The sequence below is a fragment of the Engystomops pustulosus genome, chromosome 2 (assembly GCF_040894005.1).
Source record: "Engystomops pustulosus chromosome 2, aEngPut4.maternal, whole genome shotgun sequence".
Lineage (NCBI taxonomy): Eukaryota > Metazoa > Chordata > Amphibia > Anura > Leptodactylidae > Engystomops > Engystomops pustulosus.
In genome coordinates, this window is record NC_092412.1 from 44,294,955 (window position 1) to 44,321,424 (window position 26,470).

General features: G+C 41.3%; 1 protein-coding gene across 1 annotated transcript in view; it reads left to right on the forward strand.

Moving 5' to 3' along the window:
• Positions 1–26,470, forward strand: part of NBEA (neurobeachin) — a 429,733-nt gene that overhangs the window by 189,013 nt on the left and 214,250 nt on the right. The window contains 7 exon segments of the mRNA XM_072134427.1: positions 1,686–1,839; positions 2,136–2,159; positions 6,312–6,492; positions 10,203–10,330; positions 13,019–13,126; positions 15,192–15,360; positions 25,972–26,404. Of these exon segments, the coding sequence (XP_071990528.1) occupies positions 1,686–1,839; positions 2,136–2,159; positions 6,312–6,492; positions 10,203–10,330; positions 13,019–13,126; positions 15,192–15,360; positions 25,972–26,404 (1,197 nt within the window).

The window sequence follows — 26,470 nt, forward strand, 5'->3', positions numbered from 1 at the left end:
TTGACGATGACATGGCTGAACTGAACTCGCTGCAGTATAAATCACTGTGGTGAAGTGAGTTCAGTTCAGATGAGCCATGTTTGGTCCACAGGGCTGGCGCCAGCACTGGGCTTGCCCGGGCAAATCCTGGGGCCTAGAGCTGCTGAGGGAGGTTGGGGGGGGCTACATAAGGCTGTACATAAGTAATCCATGGGGTAGAGGGGGGCTTGTATAAAATAACTATGAGGAGGCTTTTTGGGATGATAAACTAGGGAATATTTTAGGGTACAGGAGACTGTTTTAGTTTCTGAATTTTTAATGCTGCCACTTGAGTTGAATGCAAAGGGGCCCACTGAGGCTTTGTCGCCCAGGGGCCTACTGAAACCTGGAGCCACCCCTGCAAGTCCATAATAGTCCAAAATATTAACAAGACGCGGTTTCAAGGTGCACATTGCATTGTGGGTCCCTTACCTACCGGGCCCTGATGTACTTGATTTATGTTAGCTGATCAGATGTGTGTATATATATATATATATGTGTGTGTGTGTGTGTATATATACATACATACATATATATTATAGCTATATATCTAACTGTGTATATAATTTTTTTTTTAATTATAATTTTTTTTTTGTCATATCATTGAAATTTGAGAGTTGACTCCCTTGGAAAGTCATCTACATAATTATCACAAACCCTAATTTATAAAATTTTTTTTTCAATGTTATATTTTGAATCCTATGTAGTGTTTGAGGGCTCTTAGTTTTTGTTATAAATTGTATACCCATAGCCCTTTGAATGTTATTTCCCTTTTCAAAAAGACCAATTTCCTCTCTTGTTTTAGTACATTCTAGTATTCTCCATGAAATGTACAATTCTGGAGCATCTTTTCCTATGAGTATACATTGTGCGCCTCCTCCATTATTCCTCCTAGACGGTTCTGAATACAAGGACAATTGTATGTTACCAGCGTCACTGCACAGCCAGACATTGTCCAATAAGTGATACCAGTATTGGGCTGTGTAGGGACACTCATTTGAGAAGAGCAGCAGCTGCCACTTTATTCTTGAATTTCTAGGAGGAGTAATAGAGGAATGGTAAAACATAGTTTGGATAAAATATGATTATCTCAAGGGGAAGTATTAGAAAACGGACATCTCAGAGGGATTGCATCTCTTTGACTAAGGCCTCATGTACACAACTGTATATGGAGCCTGAGCTAGCCGCAATAGAGGTCTATTTTGCATGGTCACCGCAGCCACTCCTCAAAGTATAGAGCAGGTCCTATTCCTGCCTGTATTTTGACATATTTCGCCAATTGACTCCTATGTAGATGGGTCAATTCTAGCCTATTTGCTGCCTGAGACAAAAATTGAAATGTGATTGGCCACCCGAATTGCCCACATTATGGTCACATTTTGCCGCCTTCTCAGGGCTTAGACATCTGCCGCCTGAGGCAAGATTCTCATTTCGACTCATGGCAGATGCGGCCTTGGTGGGAGGAGTGAGCAGCACAGTTTGGCTGAAAGATTCCCCTGTTTGCTTCCTATTTCTGAACGTGATGGTGTGATTTGTAGTTATGGTGAGCACCTAATATGAAGTTAGTCCTATAAAGCATTTGCATATCGCACTAACACAAAGCCAACTATTTATGCAGATTGCTGCCTCCAGATGTAGCGTCTAATGACAATTCTTTTATTCGTCAGCCATTCTACGAAATCTGTCATGGACTTTGTCAACAGCAATGAAAACATTATCTTTGTTCACAACACCATCCACCTGATATCCCAAATGGTAGATAACATCATCATCGCCTGCGGAGGGATCCTGCCCCTCTTGTCTGCCGCCACATCCCCGACTGTAAGTACAATGTCGCCATCTAGTGGCCAGTCACAGAATACAAGTTGTTTTCCTAGTTTTATTTTTTTTTTTTTTTTGCTGTATATATGTATATTAACATAGCAGTCTTTTTTTATCTAGATTTTTTTTTAATTATTTTGTAAGATTTTATTACATTGCTATTATTTTAATTCTGTAATTTCTTTATGATTATAGAATGCATTGATTTTACATTGATTTTTTTTCTTTTGATTTTAATGCTTTTCTTTTTCTTGTACTGTTGTGGTCTGTTGTCTGTGTGTCTTTTTCATGTCCAGGGTTCTAAGGTTAGTATATCTGATGTAAGTTTCCTTTTTTATTATTTTTCATCCCCCCCCCCTCCCTTCCTCTTGTATGTTGGGTCTTTACTTAATACTATATGTCTTTTGACTCTAAAGCATGTGTGTATTACAGATTACACTTCTCTTTCAGTGTATGCTTATGTCATTGGTGAAATTCATACTCGAGGAGTCCTTAAAGGGAGTGTAAAATCTTATGTAAATCTAATGAAATATTTTATTATAATTTTCAAATATTTAATTTCTCGCCATATTCAAGAACAGGGTCAATGAACACCCCATTGCTAACATTTATCTAAATAACTTGTTACAGTGTTTCACTCCCCTGTAATACTCTTAGTACCTGAAGGTATACACTGTAACAGATTCTCGCTAGGCAATATAATTTTTAGCTTTTTCATGTAAATATGACTTTTAGAAAGCTTGAAAATGGCAAGTAATTGCATAAAGTCGCAATGATTTTTGTGTACATAAGACTGAACAGCCCCTTTAAAGTTTGTGCTATTCAACAGTGTGTTTAATTGTGTGGTCATTTCATACAGATTGACACAATGTTGTCAATCTTTTAGGGAAATATTGTGAACAGATGTGTATTACAGACCTGTATGATAAATTAACTCAATAGTTATCAATCAGTTAGATAGGATAATCTACTTGTCAGGGTTGACCCCCATCTACAGGACAAGGGACAATCCTCAAACATCTTGCATGTGTTGGCAGTGGCTCTTCAAACCCCTGTCCTTTCTATACTTTGGGGTTGGGTGGTTAATAAAAATAATTTTTGATTGATTACTATTTGTTTGTTGTCCTTTACTCTATGACCTCCTGTCTGTAGGGAGGACATTATGAATCATTTTCTCAGCTGCTGCTGTACATAGGACACCATATATGATCTGTCCCCCTTTCCCTGCTCCATAATATACTAACAGCAGATAGGACGCTATGGACAGTCTGCTCAGCTCCTCCTGCTCCGTAACCTGTTGTCTGCAGATAGGACACTTTGAACTATCTGTTTAGCTCCTCCTGCTCTATAACATACGCCCAGCAGACGGGCCGCTATTTACAATCGAATCGGCTCAGCTCATCCTGCTGTGTAACATGCTGCCTGCAGGACACCAAGTACAATCCACTCAGCTTCTTCTGCTCTATAATATGCTGCCTGCAGATAGGATACCATGTACAATCTGCTTAACTTCTCCTGCTCTATAACATGCTGCAGGCTGATGGGACATAATGTAAAATCTGCTCAGCTCCTTTTGTTCTATAACATGCTGCCTGTAGACCAGACAATATATACAATCTGCTCCGCTCCTTCTACTCTATAACATGCTGCCTGCAGAAAGGACACTAGATACAATTTGCTCAGGTCCTTCTGCTCTATAACATGCTGCCTGAAGTTGTACACTATTTACAACCTAATATGTCCATATGTATTAGTAATGGAAGTGGCTATAATGTAATGAATAGTGTATTTATGACCTTTGGTCATGTAGTACACATTACAGTACTGATTTGACCTTCATTTTTCCCGTGGCTGCTGGTAACTTTGTACCTCTCTTTAAGGATAAGGAAAGGTTCTCAGAGCCATATTGTAAAATGATTTTCTTCCTATGTGGCAGATGGCTAGTAATCTGACAGACAATATATTTTCCAGCATACTGTCCCTCTGGTGTACAATGTCTGGTGTCAGAAACTGGAGATCTGTGTTAGTGAGGCACAACATACCAGGATCAGCAGGCGTCCATGTGCTAGGAGAATCCTCTTCCATTGACAGTCTTTAGAGATTTGACTTTTCATAGCGGCTCCTCTTTACTAGACAGTATATATTATTAACTGCTGTGCGCTATGAGGCTCAGCTCTATGGAAATCAGGGTTGCATTTGGGAAATTTTCCAATGTTATACAAGTATTGCAGATGTTCTGCCTCTGCAGCACCTGTGATATAAGCCCGATGGAGACAATTAAGAGAAACTTTTGCTTTAAAGACGAGGTTCTACCTCAGTATTATATATTTTTCTTTTATAATGATAAAAAAGTTAAAAATTCCTGCAATATTTTCTCTATGACCACTAAGGCTCAGTTCACATCTGCATCAGCGGTATCCATTGCTCTTTCTCATGTTTGAAAAGAAAAACAGAAACTAAATGTGGAAGGTCTTCTGTTTCTAGTGTGTTCTTCAAAGGGTTACATTTGTGGAAGTGTTTGTTAATGTTATTATTAGTGGATAAAACAAAGTGGGTCCTTTATAGGATCACCAATTATTAGACTTGCCCTGTTAAAGGTTGGTATCCATGGCCGATTTCGGCAGAGATTAAATGATGCCAGAGCTGGGAGGTGGGTCAGTAGTGTCCACCAGGAGGAGGGGGGGTTGCATAGCCTTCACCCCCGAAGCTGTCTCGGCTTTTTAAACCACACATACCTTTAGCTAGCTGCAGGCATGTTGAGGAAGGATATTAGCTTCTTTAGTCATAAAACTCAGGGATTTTGCTAAAAAACTGCTTTTAGAATTTTTGTAATTACTATTGGCGTCTCCTGCCACATCACACAGAGCTACTGGGGGGCTCTCCTCTGCTCCTCATTATGCACGCCTCCAGCCTGCATTAGATTACACCTCCCTCTCATTACTATTCATGAGACTAGAGCCGAACAGAGCCTCACACTAGTCTGCACAGCAGGTGAACCTCCGGGCTGCATGCCAACCTACCTATAGCCCTCTTCTCCTCCATCCTGGCACTTGTCTTCTTTAATGTTGACACGCCGGGAGCACTGTAAAAAAGAAAAAAAAGAGTTATAAAAGGGAACCCTGAGCACGGGGATGCATTGTCCAGCACTCCGGCTGTTAATTATTCACGCTTCTCGCATGAAGTCACCTTCTTCATATCGTAAATTCGATATTATGAAATGAAAGCTAAGCTCTGATTGGTTCACATGAACGCAATTTTCCTCTCAGACACTCCCAAAATTTCCCCCCAACGAGTATATTTTCTATTGTGATTTATTACCAATGTTCCAAATTATAAATGTCTGATGACTTGACTTGGACTCCCCGATATCCATTGACTGTGAACAAAGCTTCTTCTCTACAATGCAGTGCTGTAGGGAGCTGTAGATCCCTACGTTAAGGCCCAGAGTAATGGTTGGTGTACTCCAGGGGCTTAAAGGCAAGAAGCAAGGTAGTGAGGGTCTAGATTCGAGCTTCAACGCACATTAGTTTGGCACTTTTGCAGATACTTAACGTTGACACTTTTGATCGCACTCCCTTATGGTGTGGTATTCTGGCTGCCACTTATGAGGAGTTTGGGTTGAATGTTCACTGGGTGTTTATTCCTCTTCTCTTCCCACAACAGATCTTTTAGTGTTTAGCTCACCCTACTCGGTGTACTAACATAGAGATCTAGGGGAGCTCTGTGTGGCCATCTGGTTCCTTAAAGGGGAACCTATCATCAAGAAGGTCATTTTTATATGACAGGTTCCAATACCCTCCGGTGTGTTGAGGGGATACATCTTGAAACCTTCTTTTGCTAAATTCCAGATGAAAGACTATCCCAGTTATGACTTTCACAAGTTTGAATGAACCACATTTTTTGCTGAGCTTGATTATACCCTTGGGTGAAAAGAAAACGCACCCTCCGTGTCAGCTACGAGACTACCCCTTTAAAGGGTTATAATAAATACATTTTCCCTGGACTAAAGCTATGGGACATGACTTTCATTTCTGATGAAAGAAACTATATCTAAAATCTGTATCACTCAAGTGTGAACACAGCCTTACATTCTAGAACATATAGCAGAACATACTGTATATAATTCCTATACATAACAGGTTTTCCTTGTATAGGACTTGCTTTGACTCCCAGATGTCCGTCCTGTCTTTGCATGTAGAAACACATTGTTCTTTACTATTATTTTCTCCTGCCATCCTGTTTTCAGCATAACATTGTCTCCCGCTCCCATAGTCTTTCTGCGTCTTAAAACTCTGTCTGGACTATGTGTTTTTGTGACATGCTTGCGCTAAATATATTCTGTCTTGGCCAAACGCGTGTTGCCCCCCACTCCCCTGTCTATATATTTTGAGGGGTTCAACAATTGGGGTTACTGATCAAGGTAATGGAATCAAATTGTAATTTTTTTCTATTTCTTGTGACTTTGTTTTAAGACTGAGCTGGAGAATATTGAAGTGACACAGGGGATGTCATCGGAGACCGCAGTGACTTTCCTCAGCCGGCTCATGGCCATGGTCGACGTTCTGGTTTTTGCCAGCTCTCTGAATTTCAGCGAAATTGAAGCAGAGAAAAACATGTCTTCTGGTGGCCTAATGCGACAGTGCCTGAGGCTTGGTAAGTTCATGCTGTATAGTGCAGATGGTGTCTGGAAGCTTCACCATACCCCCCCCCCCCCCCCCCGCACTGGAGTATTATCTTGTTTGCCGTATAGCAGAAAGGGTTAAAATCTGCACGCCCGTAGGAAGGGAATATATGGCTGTATGGGAAGGTTCTGACCTAGTTCTATATCTGCGGCGATATTATATATTTATAAATCACCTACTGTGTAGCCTTATTATGCCGAGCTGTACAATGTGATGAATTCATGAGTCAGAATCCCCAGTAGAGAAGGTAAAGAGGTTTTCTAAATGTATTCTGTAAAGTAGAAATGTATTTATTGTGTAAAATGTCTTTTCATTCCACTCACAGTTGCAGCTTATCAAAACTCAAGGTAGACTTGTCACAGCGCATTAACCTTTTTTCATGTGAAAGGGCTCGGAAAGAGTTTTTTTATATTTTTGTTTTGCAGTAATATTTACTTTCTGGACTTTTTATTTTTTTTTATATTGATTCAACCAGGAATTGATTGCGCATCCATAGACATAAATAAAGCAGATTGCTTTAGCAGAAGGAGCTAGAACATCATAATAATTTATATAAAGTTACAAAAAAATTCACTCTGTGGTGTGAGAGGTGGGAGAAGATATTTCATTAAATATACATATGATGTGGTGTATTACTATGAGCTGCAGGAGGTGAATAATTCAGCACTTGGCTATCCTTGTCTATACCATTGACCGCTGCCTGGTCAGGATGTGGCACTTTCGCATCCCCTAATCTTTCTAACCTTTATCATCCCATTATATTTCTAAAAATTAATTCAAATGCAATGTGTGAACACGACCTTAAAGGAGGTCTACCAGCTCCATAATCCCTCCACCACACATGTAAAAGAACTCTCTCTATGCCTATGGTATCTCTAGGCTTTTTACACATTCCTGTTTTTTAGTGATCTCTGATTTTAGAGAAAATTCTATTTTTTATCCATATAAGCTTTCTTAACCATATCAGTTCAGATTTTTTTTGTTGTCATTGGATTTGACCATGCACTTAGTCCTGACTATGGTTGGGCAGCAACTCCTGTACTGCAGGAGCAGAAGAAGGGGCGGGAGGCAGAGAGAAGTAGAGCCACAGGCACTTCCTGTCCAGCAGTGTGAAGACGAGACAAGCTTTACAAACAAAGGTTTGAGTGTATAGATGAGATAGCAGAGCTGAGTGTGTCACTACAGATGCTATATCTACCTTAATCTCTATGGAGATTACGGAAATTGCCGAGCGCCGCACTCGCTGATCTCCGTCAGCTCCATAGAGGCATGTGGCTAGGGCCTAACTTTCCTTTGTGGGAAAACCCATTTAATTTGGAAACTTGGTGCAGCCTCTTAAGAAGTGCCCAACACAGCGCTGTTTTTACATTGTCCCCTCTAACAGCACTTATGAATAGTGGAAAATAGATCCACTGAGACCCTGTCCCTCTCATACAAACCCATTGAGCAGAAGACCTCTCATGGCACGCCTGTGCAGTTATAGATGATCTTAACCTGGAACATTTTCCGAGATGTTTCTAAATGTTACTCAACACATTTCTTCCACATGTGTTTCCAGTTTGGCTCCTCTTTTCAGATACGTCTTCCTGCTTCCCACCGATATTTCAAATTAAGTGGCGTCAGCAGTAATAACTTGTCACATACCTAGAATTGAGTTACAGTATGTCCAAATATTCAATAGATGAGACCTGCAACGATAATCAATCATAAATCTTAAGTATCATGATATAGTATGTTTAGAGGAACTGTACATAATTATAGTTTTGCTGTTCAATGTCTGTTTGCATGAGACGCTACTATTTACTTGATTCTGAGCTTTGGTGGTCAGGCGCCACCCCGCGAGCCAATGATATGGGAGTGGCTATTTCAGGAGAACATGTAGACAGTAATGATTGCACAACCTCCTCCCTTTTCGGTCGGCAGCCAACAGTTTGTGTGATGTCTCAGGAAGTCCAGAATCCTGCTCCCGGGTGGTCACGTGATGTGCTAGTCCCGGCAGCTACACAGAAACTTTACCAGGGTAAGTATGATTTGCGTGACCCAATTAGGGTATTATACTTACACTGGTAAAGTTCTGTATTAGTGGCCAACCAAGTAAAGCAACTTCTCTCTATTTTTATGCTCCTTCTTTCTCCTGTAGTGAGCAGTGTATCTGAAGTCCCATACATAGCACAGGTATAAGGAAAGGTAATGGTTAACTCTTTCCATATCTAGAGAATATTTCTCATGATGATTCAGCTCTGGAAGGAGATGAGACTATTCAGGGACTGTCTGTAAAGAGTTACACAATTAGACACTTTATAAAGTACCTATAGCTCTCAACTCTCAGTAACTACAGGACTGAAAGCTGAATTGCCCAAACTGCTTAAAGGGAACCTGTCACTAGAGGGCAGGTTTTCAGTAGTACCCATGTTGCCACAAACACTGTAAAGCATAATGTAAAACTGTTTTACCAAATCTCTAGCTTTTATAGTTAATGAAATTAATTAGAGTAAACTTCACCTGGCACCTTTCAGCTTCATGTCCCAGGGGAATGTGATCCCACTACCCTTCACTCAAGGTAATTGCTCATTATCCTCCACATGCAAATTCAAATTAAGTGTCCCTCCTTCTTCTCCTCCCCTCACTGATCATCCACATCCAAAGTCAGTGTCCCTCCTTCTTCGCCTCCATCTCTGCGCATGGCAAGTTTTAGCTGCTGACTGCGCAAGCACAAACGTTGCTTCTTGCGGTCAGCGAGAGGAGGAGGGACTTTGGCTTTGACTTTCCATGTGGATGATCAGCAAGAGGAAGAGAAGGGAAAGGGAGGAGGATGGATGCTTGATTTAAATTTGCAAGTGAAAAATTGCATTGAGTGGAGGGGACTCAGATGCATGGAGCACACACCCCTGGGACTTGAAGCTAAAAGCTGGCAGGGAGCCAGGCAATGTTTAATCTAATTTCATTATCCATAAAAGTTAGAGATTTAAAAAAAAAAACAGTTTTACATTTATGCTTTAATGTGTCTGTGGCAACCTGCTAAAAACAGCCTTCTTACGAAGCGTTCCCTTTAAGTGAAGTAAGGATCGTAAAAAGGACCAACCAACACATTACAAAGTTTACAATTATATGTATTATTCATTTATAAAAATGTTTTTAGTTACTCTTTAAGATAGAGGATCCCTTTAGAAGTGTAGATAAACATTAGGTATTTGTTAGTCTACATGGTTTTTAAAATATACGCTATTACATGTAGAATGAAGTGGATTTCTAGTGGACTGACAAGTTGAAGGGTTGACTAGTTATCTCAGTTCTGATGGATATCCTTGTAGATAATAGTGGTCCAAATGCTGGGACATCAGCTAGTCACAGGATCAGGAGGCCCTTTCCACTTGAGTAGGGCAGCATGTTGCGTATACAGACTAATGATTCACTCCCTATAGTACTTCAATCTCATAGGAATGAATGGAACTAAAGCACACGTACCTCTCCACTCATAGTGAGGTACACTGCTCATCAGTAGCTGGCCTAGCAGTTGAAGTCTCTGGGATAAGAGATGACTTCATTTTGCCGATATACAACATTTGCAGACCATATCATGCAATCCTTTAAAATTAAACAAGAATTTTAGTAAAGTTTCATTTCACCTGTCAGTTACATATTAAAATAAACGTGAGTCGATTTTGATTAAACCTTTTTTAGTTTGCTGTGTAGCTGTACGAAACTGCTTGGAGTGTCGGCAGAGGCAGCGAGAGCGGGGCACCAAGCCTATGGGCGGCAATAAGGTCCAGGACAACCTACAGACTGTACCAGTGGCCAGTGCTACAAAGGTAAGATTGGGAATTTATAATATTGTGGTCACCACCTGAAACCTACAGTTAATAGACTCTTGGCTGGTGGTAAGAGTGTGTGCATAAGTCTGTAATATTAAGTATACTCACCAAAACTTTAAGAATCCCTGAATTTAAATAAAAAAAAATCTAAAGATGTTTACTGTATTTTTCGGACTATAAGCCGCACCGGATTATAAGGCGCACCATCAATAAATGCCTGCTAAAACATCTAGGTTCATATATAAGGCGCACCTGATTATAAGGATGAATGACCAGCAGGTGGCAGTCCTATGCACAGTTCAAGGCAGCTGTTGTCTAGAAGTACAATTCATATATAAGGCGCACTGGACTATAAGGCGCACCTTTGATTTTTGAGAAAATCAAAGGATTTTTTGTGCACCTTATAGTCTGAAAAATATGGTACTTGAATATTTAAAGGGATTTTTCTGAAAACCAATGCAAACAGTTTAGATCAACGTCCTCTATATACCGCACCTGTGGGGTTATCTCTATATAAGGCCTCATGCAGCTGAACATTGTTTTTGGTTATGTGCTATCTATTGTTTCAATGGCTAACACATAGTATTTCTATGGGCTCGTACACACAGCTGTGGTTTTTACTGCCTTGTGTGTGAACCTGAGCTGCAGACCTCAGAGCAGTCTTATTCCTGTCCGTGTTTGCGGCTCGGCTGCAGTCATTGACCCGTGAGCGGACCTCACACACCAGTGACACAAGCACATTGGTCCATTATTTGCGGCACACGTTCAGGATGAGCACAGATGCATTTTCCAGATATTGTGCAGGAAGAGAATTGCAGAAATTAATTTGCTACCCTACACCATTCTGAAAGCACCAGATGCAAAATGGTTAAAACCTCTCCGTCCCTGTACATATTGCGCGCTCCCAGCTAGTGAGGCGCAGATCATATAACTTGGCCTAGGGCTAAAGTAAGGGGAAGCGTTCTATCTGCTGGAGGCTTCTGAAGACTATCTACAAGGCACTGGAGGAAGGAGTATTGTCAGAGGTTAACAAAACGGAATTAAGTCCAGCACAATTGGGACTTATTGAATTTGCAGAGTAAAGCTTTTAAACAGCGGTAAAAAGTGAAATGAAATCCTAGAAAAACACTACTGCGACGGCCGAGATATATCAGAACCATATTCTCCCAGAGACTAAAAGCCAAACTGGGAGGAGGCGATGGGCCAATTATCATTGAGAAGCCATTATGTTTCCGTTCAGTCCCCTGCGCCTGGTAATGGAGTACATTCCATTCCTTCACATCACCATTACTGCTGTTCTACAGAACAACGTATTCTAACAGGATGAAATATTCCTAATCCTTTCTCCACCTGCGCTATGAATGCAGGACTTCCATGGAGGATGCTGTATACTTGGGCATTCCTGGGAAATAGATGAAAACATAGGAAATGCATAGGAAATGCAATAAGATAGAGGCAGAGGCTGACAACTGCTATCTGAATAGGGAAGCACATTGGCACATAGGGGATAACTGAGATAGGCAAGTAAGGCTTTGTTCACACCTTCATTGAAGATGAGGTCAACCATGGTGCTGCACAGCGTGCTATTCTGTCCATTTATTCGTCAGGAATCAACATATATTAAGTCTATATATTGTATGTCTTATGACGGATCTATTACGCCATTATATCTATTCAAACATAATGTGGAGGAACTTGGTACGATTGCATATGCGTTTACACTGAAGCGATTGGGCATGAGAAGCATATGTTTTGCTTGTTAACAAACGCCTTGTGCCTTGCGTTACCGATCGCATGCATTTTAACGGAAACCCATATGTGATGGAGCCATGCACCTCCCTGTTGCACATGAATTTCAAAACGCAATGGGGGACATTTACTATGGCGTTTCCGCCAGTTTTGTGGTGCTCTCACCACATGTTCTGCTCTGAGTCCTATTTATTAGCTGGCGGCGCCAGAAAAAATGACTTTTTCCGTCTGCTCCGACTCTTCTCCGAAAAGGGGCGTGGCTTTGGCGGAGTGGAAACTCAGACACAATTAATATGTGTCGCAGCCCTTTTTGGGCGCTGTAAACTGGCGGAAAGTAGACCAAAAGAAAACTGGTCTAGCAGGGACTGTTGGTCACATTTCTGGTGCTCGGGATTGATTTTGGTCCCAGGGACAGAAAATGGTCTCGGCGCCAGAAATGTCTCTGCACAGCTCTACAATATTAAATGTGTATCTTCTTTCCGAGAGCAGGTCGGTAACAAAGCCAGTGCAGACACCGACACTTTAAGTAAATGTCCCCCAATATGTGAGCCTAAACTGCAAGTCATTACCCTCTGTGCAGCAATGAGAAGGAATAAGTAATCCAGCCCTAAGGGTGATGCCACACATGGCATTTTTAGTCGTTTTTAAAGCGAATCCATTTTTGAACGCTTTTCCCAATTATCTTAATAGATAAACAGGTTGTAAGCAGACAAACGCATGGTAAACGATCAAAAACGGATGCGTTTTTAAACGGACTGAAAATGCATGCTTAAAAACGGACCAAAAATTCCATATGTGACATCACCCATAGAGGCAATACTATTTACAAATCTAAAAATGACATTACGGTAATCAAATATTGTTTCATTGGGGCAAAATGAAGCCCATACTTTAACTCTCTTGGATATTTGACACAAATATTTTTTGTCCCCATAGACCCCTGTGGATAATGTTCCCAGTAACCTCTCGCCCATAAAGGACCCTGATCGACTACTCCAGGATGTGGATATCAATCGTCTGCGGGCTGTCGTGTTCCGAGATGTGGTAAGTTTTGCCAATCTTTCTCATTTCATTTGGGTTTAATGAATTTTTTTTAATGAAATGGTAACATCTATCAACATAAAAATAAAAACAGGATAACCCCAACGGATTACACATAAATCCATATGTAAGGAAACCCCAATCCTTTGTAGTCCTGACAGATGAACTTTTGTCAGGAGACCCTCCCTCACATCCGAATAAACTTAATAATCTTTATTAATATAGCACCATCATATTCCATATTCATATACAGATAGTGTGCAAAGAGTCATATGGAACAATAGGAGTGATTTGCACACCTGGACCCTAGTGTGTTTCTACCCCTGATAGTATGAATATATCCACAACCGCGGGGGCCAGTGGAAATTATTGTGTGCCATATAAACTATCGCTTCTTGGATCAGAAAGATGCAACGTAATTGTGATTTGTTGATTTTCACTAGTTGCCTTGCTTTGTCTTGTAATGTTTGCAGAAATTTTCATTATGTCCCAGGCAGCCAAATTATCAAACCATTTGTGAACACAGTTTTACTTTCCAAATCCATCCTCAGCAATGGCGCCAAGATGCTTCTCCGTTTCCAAAGAAATGGATTGTTTTCCCAGTATCCATCCTTCACCACCAGGAGGCGCCGCTGCGCATTTTATACTAAACAGTACCTTGTTAGACAGGGTTATCAATCTCAAATATTTATCAATATATCTCATATTTATCTTATGTATGTATATCTAATCTATCTATCCAACTCATATTTTTTGTTTCTGTATTCTAAAGCTCATTGATTGCACGATTGCTTTATTATATCTTTGCAAACTATGCCTTATCAATCCGAAGAATCTAGGTGGAATATTTGTGCATTCAATCTGACAAAATTTCGTCAAAGCTTTATGTTTACCTCCTTATATGTAGGAAATCTTATTCCTGAATCCTTAGCAATGTAAATGTAGAGCTGCATTACCACTATTGGCCACTAGACTGCACTGTACGACCACATGACTGCACATTGCAATCCATAAATTATCAATGTCTCAAATAGCTTGAAATGTTATAGTTAAAATTGATATACATGGGGGCAGTATGCTGGTAGATTATCCATATTATAAATTAAGATACATATTTGAGTAACATTGTTCCAGGTGAAGTGTAAGCTAGCATTTAATTTGATATTTAACCTACATCAGGTGTAGAAAGCAATAATAGGGACTTCACTGGTGGTCTAGATCATCCCTAACATCATTGATACATGCCCTACCTAGCTGATCCACAACTCTACATCCACTGGGGTGTAGAGTTGTCTGAAAATAAAACCTGTTTTTTAACAGATCCTGTGACTGAAGCCCATTACGAAGCATCTAACACAAGCCCCTATCTTAGGCCTCATGCACACAAACGTGTGTAAATGGCCATTTATATTAATTTCAAAAGGTAATACAACCATCTATTTCAATGGCCGTATTGTGCACCATAACATACTGTTTTCAAGTCGAAAAAATATAGAGCATGTCCTATTTTCTCCAGCATTTCAGTATGCTCCTTAGAAGTCTATGGGAACGTACAAAATGCATACGCGCTGCATGCATAATTTGCCAGACCTTTTTTTTTTTTTAATACGGATATGGTGATAGACACGGAAATACAGGACTGGTGAAAGCGGCCTGATACATCTAGTGTTTAATTACTACATAATCATTCAGATTTGCCATACAGGACTCTAAGATTGGTGAGAACACTTGCCACCCCTAATAAATGACTTTTTTTTCTTTTTTTAACCACGTGTTTTGCATTGTTTACATGGTGCTTATACCCGATTGGATGTGTTTCAGTGGAAATACATATGTGATCGCCCATGACCCTTCTTGCTGCATTTGAATTGCGGTTTAACGCCAATTAAACCAGAAAGGGCAAACGTTGTATTCCAAAAAATGTTTTCATGTCATAAGAGGAAGGGTCCTGATAAAGTCTCTGTATCACATTAGTAAGTGTGGACAGGTGCTCTCTCCCTGCCATCTCTGTCCTTGTCGTTGGGTTTGTCCTGACATTGTGGGTTGTTTTTTTTTTTTGCTCTTTTAGGATGACAGTAAACAAGCGCAGTTCCTTGCCCTGGCGGTGGTTTACTTCATTTCTGTATTAATGGTGTCCAAATATCGTGATATCCTGGAGCCCCAGCGAGAGACTGCACGCTCCGCCATCCAAAGTGCCCGCAACATCAGGCAGGAAATCAACTCGCCAACAAGTACAGGTATGTCCTCCGTGTCATTGCTCTTATGTCTCTGATGGGCATTTAAGACTGTGGTTGTATTACAAAACCATTGCCTTATGTTTGTTAGCATTGGTGGGATCAAGAATCGGCTAAATGTTTACTGTAAGCCAATGTGCAGGGCATTTACAGGGCAAGAGAGTCTATGGCTAAAGTGGGCATGTCCTGCTATAAATTACACAGAAAGCCTATTGACCTCAATGGACCCCCATGTAATGTTTTATATTCCTTATGATGGGACTGCAGGAAACTGAATCCCCACAGATTACAATGATCACTAGGGGCATACCGCTTATTGTTAGCAGCTCCGTCTAAGCAAGAAGGGACTGTATAAGGTATAGAAAGTCTTAAAGCGAACCGGATTTTACCCCACCGCTATCCACATAAGGCAGGGTAAGAAATATCCTTTCTGGAATTTCATTATTTTTTTCATCTCAACCGTTGGCCCATAAAAAATCTGCAACTTGCATTGCCAACACTTTCAGCAAATAGTTGATATTGTGTGCATAAGGTTAAGGATTATACAATTTCCCAATATACTTTCTGTATCGATTCCTCACGGTTTTCTAGATCTCTGCTTGCTGTCCTGTTATAGAAGCTAATATCTGTCCATGGTTTGTGATGCAGGTGCACGGCTCGTTATAACATACCCAGGGTCGGACTGGGATACCTGGGGCCCACCAGTGAAATTGATTTTGGGGGCCCACCTACTACTACATAGAAATATTCTGGAATAAGGGAATTTATACGCACTAGCAGGGGCAGTGAAGCAACGGATAAGCTAAGCCCTTTCTCCCTGCAGGGGTGACGTCAACTCCGGGGCAATAATGTTAGGAATGGTATAAGAATTACCACTGGTTTCAAGGGCTTTCTGCTGGCGGCCGGACTATGGTTAGGGATGTAAGTGTTCGCACTGCACACCAACCTTTCAATAAGGAAATGCTACCCTACTCTGGCATCCCGCACCACATAGACAAGTCACACCTGGCTCTCTGACCCTATAGATGTAACCGTACATACTCTGAGACCTGTCTCACACTAGAAGGTTAGTCAGTGACTACAATACTGATCTGACACAGGAAGAAGTAGCATCTAGTACCTCACAGGTGACTTGTCTTCTCCTTCACAACCAGAATCATCGTAAAATCTGGTTGCAGAATTTTCTGGCAGATGTGTTCAGCTCTGGGAAGCAGATCCGCCGCAATGCGCCCCTAAAAATACCACAATTACTTACAGTATAATGTCACCTGGATAAAACAATGTCCCACACTGTACGTATAAAGAATCTACATAAGAAACCCCTCTGTGCCCCCAGCATATCAAAAATTACATTGTTACCCCCAAATATATTACTACATTACAGTCTGTGAATAAATAATACTGTGCCTTTAAAAAGTATGGTTCCCCCCATTAATTACATAATATTTGGTTCCCCTGTGAATTATTTTAATGAATTAATTTATCTATTTAATGTCCCTTCTAATTATTTTCATACATTTCCCCTACTAAGAAATGTGTTATATAACAATCTACTTATTATTTTTATACAAAATGTACTAATACGTTTTTATACCATGTCCTAATTATAATTACTGTATACATATAATCCCCTCCAATTTATTAATGCGCATATAGCATCCCTTCAGTTATACATTTCTACAACTTGCCTCCTATTTATTTACACATAGTATCTGCACATTATTTAATTGTATTATAATATAAAGTGAATGACTTGCTGCACAGGTCGCTGGTTACTGGGAAACTCCCTGCTGACACGTTCCATCTACATATAAATAGTTTTATTTCTGTATATTGTATATACACACTGCCCCCCTTATTATACATCCCCCCTCCACCTCCATACACACTGTCCCCCTTATTATACACCACCCCCAAGAATTTAACATTTGCCCCCCTCCAGATTTTAAATAGGCACCCTCCATACACACTGCCCCCTCCAGATTCTAGTAAGACCCCCCATACACATTGCCATCCACCCTCCAGATTCTAGTAAGACCCCCCCATACATGTTACCCCCCCCATACACATTAAACCCAGCTTCATATTATAGTTAGGCCCCATACACATTAAACCTCCCCCCTTTCCTATTATAGTTAGGCCCCCATACACATTAAACCCCCCTTCATATTAAAGTTAGGCCCCCCCATACACATTAAACCCCCCTTCATAATATAGTTAGGCCCCTCCATACACATTAAATCCCCCTTCATATTATAGTTACCCCCCCATACACATTAACCCCCCTTCCTATAATAGTTAGGCCCCCCCCATACACATTAACCTCCTTCATATAATAGTTAGGCCCCCCATACACATTAACCCCCTTCATATAATAGTTAGCCCCCCCCATACACATTAACCCCCCTTCATATAATAGTTAGGCCCCCCATACACATTAACCCCCCCTTCATATAATAGTTAGCCCCCCCCATACACATTAAACCCCCCTTCATATTAAAGTTAGGCCCCCCCATACACATTAAACCCCCCTTCATAATATAGTTAGGCCCCTCCATACACATTAAATCCCCCTTCATATTATAGTTACCCCCCCATACACATTAACCCCCCTTCCTATAATAGTTAGGCCCCCCCATACACATTAACCCCCTTCATATAATAGTTAGGCCCCCCATACACATTAACCCCCTTCATATAATAGTTAGCCCCCCCCATACACATTAACCCCCCTTCATATAATAGTTAGGCCCCCCATACACATTAACCCCCCCTTCATATAATAGTTAGGCCCCCATACACATTAACCCCCTTCATATAATAGTTAGCCCCCCCATACACATTAACCTCCCCTTCATATAATAGTTAGGCCCCCCCATACACATTAATCCCCCTTCATATAATAGTTAGGCCCCCCCATACACATTAATCCCCTTCATATAATAGTTAGCCCCCCCATACACATTAACCTCCCCTTCATATAATAGTTAGGCCCCCCCATACACATTAATCCCCCTTCATATAATAGTTAGGCCCCCCCATACACATTAATCCCCCTTCATATAATAGTTAGGCCCCCCCATACACATTAATCCCCCTTCATATAATAGTTAGGCCCCCCATACACATTAACCTCCCCTTCATATAATAGTTAGCCCCCCCATACACATTAATCCCCCTTCATATAATAGTTAGGCCCCCCATACACATTAACCTCCCCTTCATATAATAGTTAGGCCCCCCCATACACATTAATCCCCCTTCATATAATAGTTAGGCCCCCCATACACATTAACCTCCCCTTCATATAATAGTTAGGCCCCCCATACACATTAACCCCCCCCCCCTTCATATAATAGTTAGGCCCCCATACACATTAACCCCCTTCATATAATAGTTAGGCCCCCCATACACATTAACCCCCCCCTTCATATAATAGTTAGCCCCCCCATACACATTAACCCCCTTCATATAATAGTTACCTCCCCCCCCATACACATTAACCCCCCTTCATATAATAGTTAGCCCCCCACCTCCATCTGTTTTGCCAATAGAAAAAAAAAATGTACTCACCTCATCCTGCGTCCTGTCTCTGCTGCCGTGGGACGGGGGAGAGATGCGCGCCCGCGTCGTTACGTCACGGCGCGGCCGCGCAATGACGTCACGACGCGGCGCGCGCATCTAAGTTACAGTGTGACGTGCGCCGCAAAGCAGCCGGCCGCGTCACACTGACAGCTTTGACTGCAGGAATAGTACTCGTGCGGCCGTTTCAGCCGCAACGAGTACTATTGCAGCCACTGGCAGGGGCCTCCGATGGATACGAACGGAGGCCCCTGCCATAATGACCGGAGTCGGGGCCCACCGGGGAATTACCCGGCCCCCCGGCGGGCCAGACCGAGCCTGAACATACCGTTCTGATTACTCTCTATGATAGTAACAAGCCGTGCATCTGTGTGACCATGGACAGATTTATATCCCCTGAAAGTAAACATAAAAGCTTTCTATAAAAGAACAGCAAGCAGAGATCTAGAAAACTATGAGGAATCGATGCAGAAAGTATATTGCATAATTGTATAACTTTTCCCTACAATAACAATGTCAATTATTTACAGAAAGTGGACAACACCTTTAATTTGCCTGCCCATAGCTCCATTTCTATTCACAGAAACCACAAGCCCAGCACATTTACTAACTGCATGAAACCTCAGCTCTCTGTACTAATCCATCCTGCCTCCTATTCCCGTCTGTTATCCAGCAAACCAGACAGATTTTTCTTTTTCAATTTTGTTCAAGTCCCCCAAAAATAAAGGTAGTTATTGTGTGATTTAAAAGATGGAAATCGCTTCTTTAAAATGATACTAGAACCATGGTTCTAGATTCTGTAGAAGCCGAGATATAGACTTCCCCATCTCCAGCTTCTGAGCATGACTCATCTCTGGCAAAAGATGACCGTTTTCTACTCATTTTTAGTTGACTTTGGAAGATATTTTTTTTAATAGCTAAATGGGTGAGATTTCGCATAAAGGAGTTCATTCTAGAAAGTATATTTCATAGCCTACCTGATGGGGGAGCTAGAAGTTTAATGGGGCTAAAGTATGGCAGGGTGACATGTTGGTGACCCGATAACCCCCGCAGTTACTAGTCTGGAATGAATATGTATATGTCTATAATCCTCTCTAAACTTTCCATAGGACGAGAATCTTTTAATCTCTTCTTATTTACCTGTTAAATGAAATCCAGCCTGCAGGATGACAGAGGGGACGGTGTACTTGGTCATATTTGCATTTGCTTAGATTGCCTCTGACAGTTCCTTAAAACCAGTGACATATTGGCTTGGACAGTTTTATACGGCGCTGAACATTTTCTATTACATTGGACAGTTTTATATTGTGTTTCCGAATTTACTTTTCCTTATGAAATGATATGAGTTTTTCACTCCCAGATTATCTGACATCTTCTCATTATGCTTCTGATACTCCAGAAAGAAAGATGAGGGCCATAGATACAGTACATATAATAATCCATTCTTCTAGTGTTACTATATATCTGTTGTGTGCAGCCCGTGGCTCACCAGCTATTGTGCCCCTACCATCTTCAGCTTGCCCCATCTAGGAGAACATCCTCAGATTATTATTTTATGATATAAGGTTTTAAAGGGGGTGTCTGGGGTTCACAATAAGTGGCCCATACTTAGGGCTGGTCCTTAATTGATGATCTCTAAGCATCAAACCTTCAGGTCACCACAATGATCAGTCTTGAGCATGGCATAGAGGAGATGGCTCCATACGCTGTGTAGTGGTCTGACTGTACTATTGCAGTTTAATTTCTGTTAATTGTAACATACCCAGGTGAGGAACACCCATTTAATTCTAATAAATAACCTATTCTTAGGAGCCCCAGACAACCCCTTTAATTAGACATTTCTTAAGTCGTCTTTCCTAAAGTAAAACATAATGTAAAGCGAGACACCGCCCTCTAAGTTAGACCAACGTATATTTAAGTTTTATCATCACCACAGCCATGGGAGGAGGTTTACTTTAAAGATTCTTCTATGGTAGCCTTATAAATATCCCACAAAACAGCTGCCCTGTAGTCGACCATAATGTGCTCAGTTTCATCTATACTAGTGATGGCGAACCTTTTAGGGACCGAGTGCCCAAACTGCAACCCCAAAGCCCCCTCATTTATCGCAAGGTGCCAACCAAAAATAAAGCAGTAACTTATTGCCCCCTGCTCTTCAACAACGTTCAATCATACTGGCCTCCTGAGGACACCAACATAGTAGAAAAAAAGATGCAAAAATTAGCATCATTGTAGCTTCTTTCCAATGTCCCTCTGTACACAGAGAATCACGGGGGCCAGCAGAAGCTCCTCCGAAGATAATTTGGCCCTGTCTACACATTCCCCTCTTCCTACAGTCCCATGTAGCCAAGTAGATATCACTTTAAAATATCACTGAAAGCAGCTTGGAAAGTTGTTTGGAATTGCAGGAAAATCCTTTGAGTCCTGTCTGGTGTGCTTGGGTGATGGCCCAGGTGCCCACAGAAAGGGCTCTGAGTTCCGTGCCATATGACTGAAACAACGCTAGGGGATGGTTAAGCATGTTAGTAGGGTCCACACAGTAGTTAATTTTAGGTATCATTGGTTTATTTAACCCGTTTCACTGGCGGTCCTCCTCCTTCATCAGATCCTTTTGTTACCATTCACCTTGTCAATATCTTGTTGATATGCAGGATGAGTCTCATAACTCTTTCTATTACGACTAGTGATGTAATGATGGATCAGTGTTATCTATTTAGAGGACATTGTACAGGGAGGAGGAGGAGATAAGCTGTGACATCATCTATTGTCAGTAGTGATGTAATGATGGGTCAGTGTTATCTATATAGAGGTCATTGTACAGGGAGGAGGAGGAGATAAGCTGTGACATCATCTATTGGCAGTAGTGATGTAATGATGGGACAGTGTTATCTATATAGAGGTCATTGTACAGGGAGGGGGGGAATAAGCTGTGACATCATCTATTGTCAGTAGTGATGTAATGATGGGTCAGTGTTATCTATATAGAGGTCATTGTACAGGGAGGGGGAGGAGATAAGCTGTGACATCATCTATTGTCAGTAGTGATGTAATGATGTGTCAGTGTTATCTATATAGAGGTCATTGTACAGGGAGGGGGGGAATAAGCTGTGACATCATCTATTGTCAGTAGTGATGTAATGATGGGTCAGTGTTATCTATATAGAGGTCATTGTACAGGGAGGGGGAGGAGATAAGCTGTGACATCTATTGTCAGTAGTGATGTAATGATGGGTCAGTGTTATCTATATAGAGGTCATTGTACAGGGAGGAGGAGGAGATAAGCTGTGACATCATCTATTGTCAGTAGTGATGTAATGATGGGTCAGAGTTATCTATATAGAGGTCATTGTACAGGGGAAGAGATAAGCTGTGACATCATCTATTGTCAGTAGTGATGTAATGATGGGTCAGTGTTATCTATATAGAGGTCATTGTACAGGGGAAGAGATAAGCTGTGACATCATCTATTGTCAGTAGTGATGTAATGATGGGTCAGTGTGCTCTAAACCATCTAAATTAAATATTGATGGTTAACATGTAAAAAAGCCTTAGACTAATATGTAAGGGACTCTGTAGAAGCTCGATTTAAAAAAAAAATGAGATCAAGTTCCTATCAGGGCACATTGGAGGATCATGCACCTCAGTGTGAATTGTACCTGTGCTAACGGAGAACCATTTTCTGAACCCTCTAATGGGTAAATAGATCCGGTCTCTCCACAGATTGCCATTCCTGCCAAGGTTGAAAGGTTTGAAAAAAAACTAACATGTCAGACCCCCACGCCTCCCTTGAGCCTCTCTGTCTTTTTAGTTTGTGTCCAGGCTCATTGCGCTGTAAATCTAATGCGCTCTGCATCTCTTTGTCTGCGCAGAGCTCCGTTTTTACTCTGAAAACTGATGGCTCTGCCCTATGGGAAGACGCTCTCCTTGTATGGAAACGCTTGTCAGGAGTTCTTACATCAATGTTGAGATTTTCACCTTCCAAAGATTCCGAGCTTTTGTTTTCCAAAGCTTTCATAGATCTCCTGTATAAAGACGCCTTCCTTTTCTATAGCAATTGGACATGACTGCACAGTCTGTATAGCTACATCATCTCTTATAACTGTGTGACCTTACTGTATGGCTCATTTAGATGGATATAGCAAAATAAATATTAGGACCCACTACGAATATATGCACACTTGGCCAAGAGAATTGCCCATTGTGTTTTAGTGGATCGTCAGAGATTATTGACCATTTCTCCAAAATCCGATGTAGTATTATTTCCCATTACAATCTTCCAGGTAATTAATGAATAAATTGTCATGGAGTTACTTGAGTGTGTCCCTACCACAACTGATTACGCTAATTTAACTTTAGGGTTCCTTGCCTCCTTCTCTTACCTCCGTTAAAAAAGTAAAGAACGGAGATTTAAAGACATCTACCACCAGGATGAAAGAGTTTATGCAAATGAATCAATGTAAATTTTATGTCCTCAGTTATGGCCAGTTTGTCAGGGATCCGTTTTTATGCATTATTGTCATCATTGGCACGTGAGTGGCGCTCACCCATTGATGACAGAAACAGACGTGTGACCTTGTGCATTTCTTTGGCCGTAAACAACTGATCCATGGTCGGTTTTTATCGGATTGTATGGTCCGATTATACAACAATGACTGCTCGAAACGCAAAAATGGTTCAGGAACTGGTCAATAGCACACGGACAAATGTATTCCTATCTGCTGAATCCGCACATAGTTTATTTCCATGTGCTATGTTTGTTTTGAAGCAGCCTTTTCTGCAAAATTTGATCATCATTAAAGGGGTTGTCCGAGTTCTTGAAAAAAAGCTAAAAGTGGCCGGGACAGGGCTGCTTAAAAAAAATAAAGGCCTACTTACCTTCCGGTGCCCTCTGGTATACTCAGTTCCGGCCGGACCCGACAACCTTCCGGCCCCCATACACAATGCTGTGTAGGGACGGATAGGCGTGCCCGGCCACGGCCGGCCGGAAGCTGAATCCAGCGCTGCTCCGGCGGCCATGTTTGTTTACATGGCGCCCGGACCGGAGTGACAGCAGCGCTGGATACCGGAGGGCACCGGAAGGTAAGTACATCTTTATTTTTTTTAAGCAGCCCTGTCCCGGCCACTTTTAGCTTTGTTTCAAGAACTCGGACAACCCCTTTAAGTACTATGGGTTTTATGACATTGTCTGAAACCAGTCTTAGCCTGGCACTACACGATTGTGCGCTGTCCGTGAAAACCAGACCGCGCATTAGTATGATTCCTCATACAGAGCTTTTTTTCCACCAGCAAGCAGGGACTTTCCGTTGTAAGCAAGAATTCCAGAGTCCCATTTCTAGCAATGTAGTCCGCTTATAGTGGCTAGCACATGGTGCGGTTTTCATGGACCGAGCACAGTTGTGTGGCATTGGCATTAGTGTGAAGAGGTGCTGCCAATTTACAAGAAAAAAATAATAAAAAATATGTACAATTATAATTTTTTTAAAAAAAACCCTCTTTAAACTACACATGGGAAGGGTTTCCATAATCACACATGACCTTAAAATTTAACATAAACATAATTAAGATTCATTTAAATAAATATCTTCTCGGACAGTGGGAATTAAATATAATAACTTTTTTTAAAGTAAAAATAAAATGTTTTTCATCTTGATACAGCCTGTTAACCCTTTCTGCTGAGAATATACCCAGTTCCTTGTTAATTGTCTATTAGTAATCAGCCCCTATGATGTCTGGTTGAACAATACAACATGCCGGTGCTTAGCCGTGTTCTTACCCCCAGGGCCGGCATGTTGCTTCGGTTTAATACTCATGTGTCAGGATCTGGTAGTTTAGTTATGGGATAAATTGTATTTTGTTCCATCTGTAACATGCTGTGATATAACAGTCTAATGACAAAGCCCTGGTGTATATGAATGGATTTACATCCAAAGTCTCACTCCTCAGGGGTTCCTCTGGGTGTGGACCTCAGCTCAATATTCCTAAACCGATGTCACCACGAGACCTTGTCTATCAACGTGTCCATCGCCACATAGCTCTTTGTATGTGCAGATGGCACGCTTCTGACCTCTCATCACCCTTGTCCTTTGAGGCCATGAGTGGGTTGACATTGCAGATGATACATTTTGTATTGTTGTGTTTTATTTTGGATGGTTGCACACCCTAGAATATTTTTTTTCTAGAAATATGTTGATACATGTGCACGTAGGAATTTTGTTAAATATCTTTATAAGCCTGTAGTGGATACAGTGTTTCAAATCTCTTACAAAGACTTAGACTGAAACGTTAATTATCTTGGTTTGTGCAGTATGGAAACCTAAAAGCTTACTGCATAATGTGCTGTTATATATTATACATATAAGTGGTTTCTAGGCTAAATAAATGAATACCATTCTATAGCATTCATCCTCAATATCTGGTTGGAGTAGACCCAGAAACCTCTGAGTAACAGGAAGCAAAAAGTTCTGTTCTCTGTATATTGGTCAGGCCAGGTTTTATGTGAACTAAGCTGAAGTGACTCTTTTCAGCCACTACACAGAGAATGGCACTGTCTGATTCCTGTTCCCTTCTGTCTTTATAAACTTTGTAAAAACCTCTGATCTGTTGTTGTTCTAGGTGTTAGATCTTCACCAATCTTATAATAATGTCCTGACCCTAGTATAAGTCATGGGAAAACCCATTTATAAGGACCAAAGTATGTAGTAACCTCTTAAGAATCCTCCAGTAGTAACTGCAAATAGGCAAAATCATCTCCAAATGCTCTCCTGACTTTATTATTGCCTGGCTGAATGCCAGTGGCCACCGTATCCAAGTGTAGAACACATGTACAAGTGGTCATGGTATACCTATCTGTATGGGCCATCAACCACCTTTCAATTGGGGCAGTAATCTGGAGACTCAAATTTTGCAAATAGGTACAGGGATCCAAGGTGGTGGTCTGAATATGCCATAAATGCCCTTTAACACAAGGACTGGTCAGAGGTAACCAGAGATGTCTTGTATCATGTGAATGACCTCCTTTCTTTGCCTCTTTAGATACACCTGCTCTGTTCCCCGATATCAAGGAGAAAGAGACTCCCACGCCTATTGAAGAACTCCACTTAGAAAGCTCTATCCCTCACACAGACTCGGGCATCGGAGAGGAACACATTAGCAGCATCTTAAATGGAACTGACCTAGACAGCACCAGCCCGGACATCATGGGCGAACTACTGTCTACGTTGTCATCGGACGTGAAGAAGTCACAGGAGAGTTTAACAGACAGTCCTAGCGAAATGCTAAAACCAGCCCCCTCCATATCAAGCATCAGCCAAAGCAAGGGCATCAACGTCAAAGAAATTCTCAAAAGTCTAGTGGCAGCGCCATTTGAGATGGCCGAGGCTGGCCCTGACCCAGTACCCTACCCAGACCCCGCACTCAAAAGGGAAGCCCAGGTCATCCTTCCCATGCAGTTTCACTCCTTTGACAGGTATGACATCATGTTTTAATGTTTTTTTTTTTGGGGGGGGGGGGTTACATTTCTTTCTATCATTTT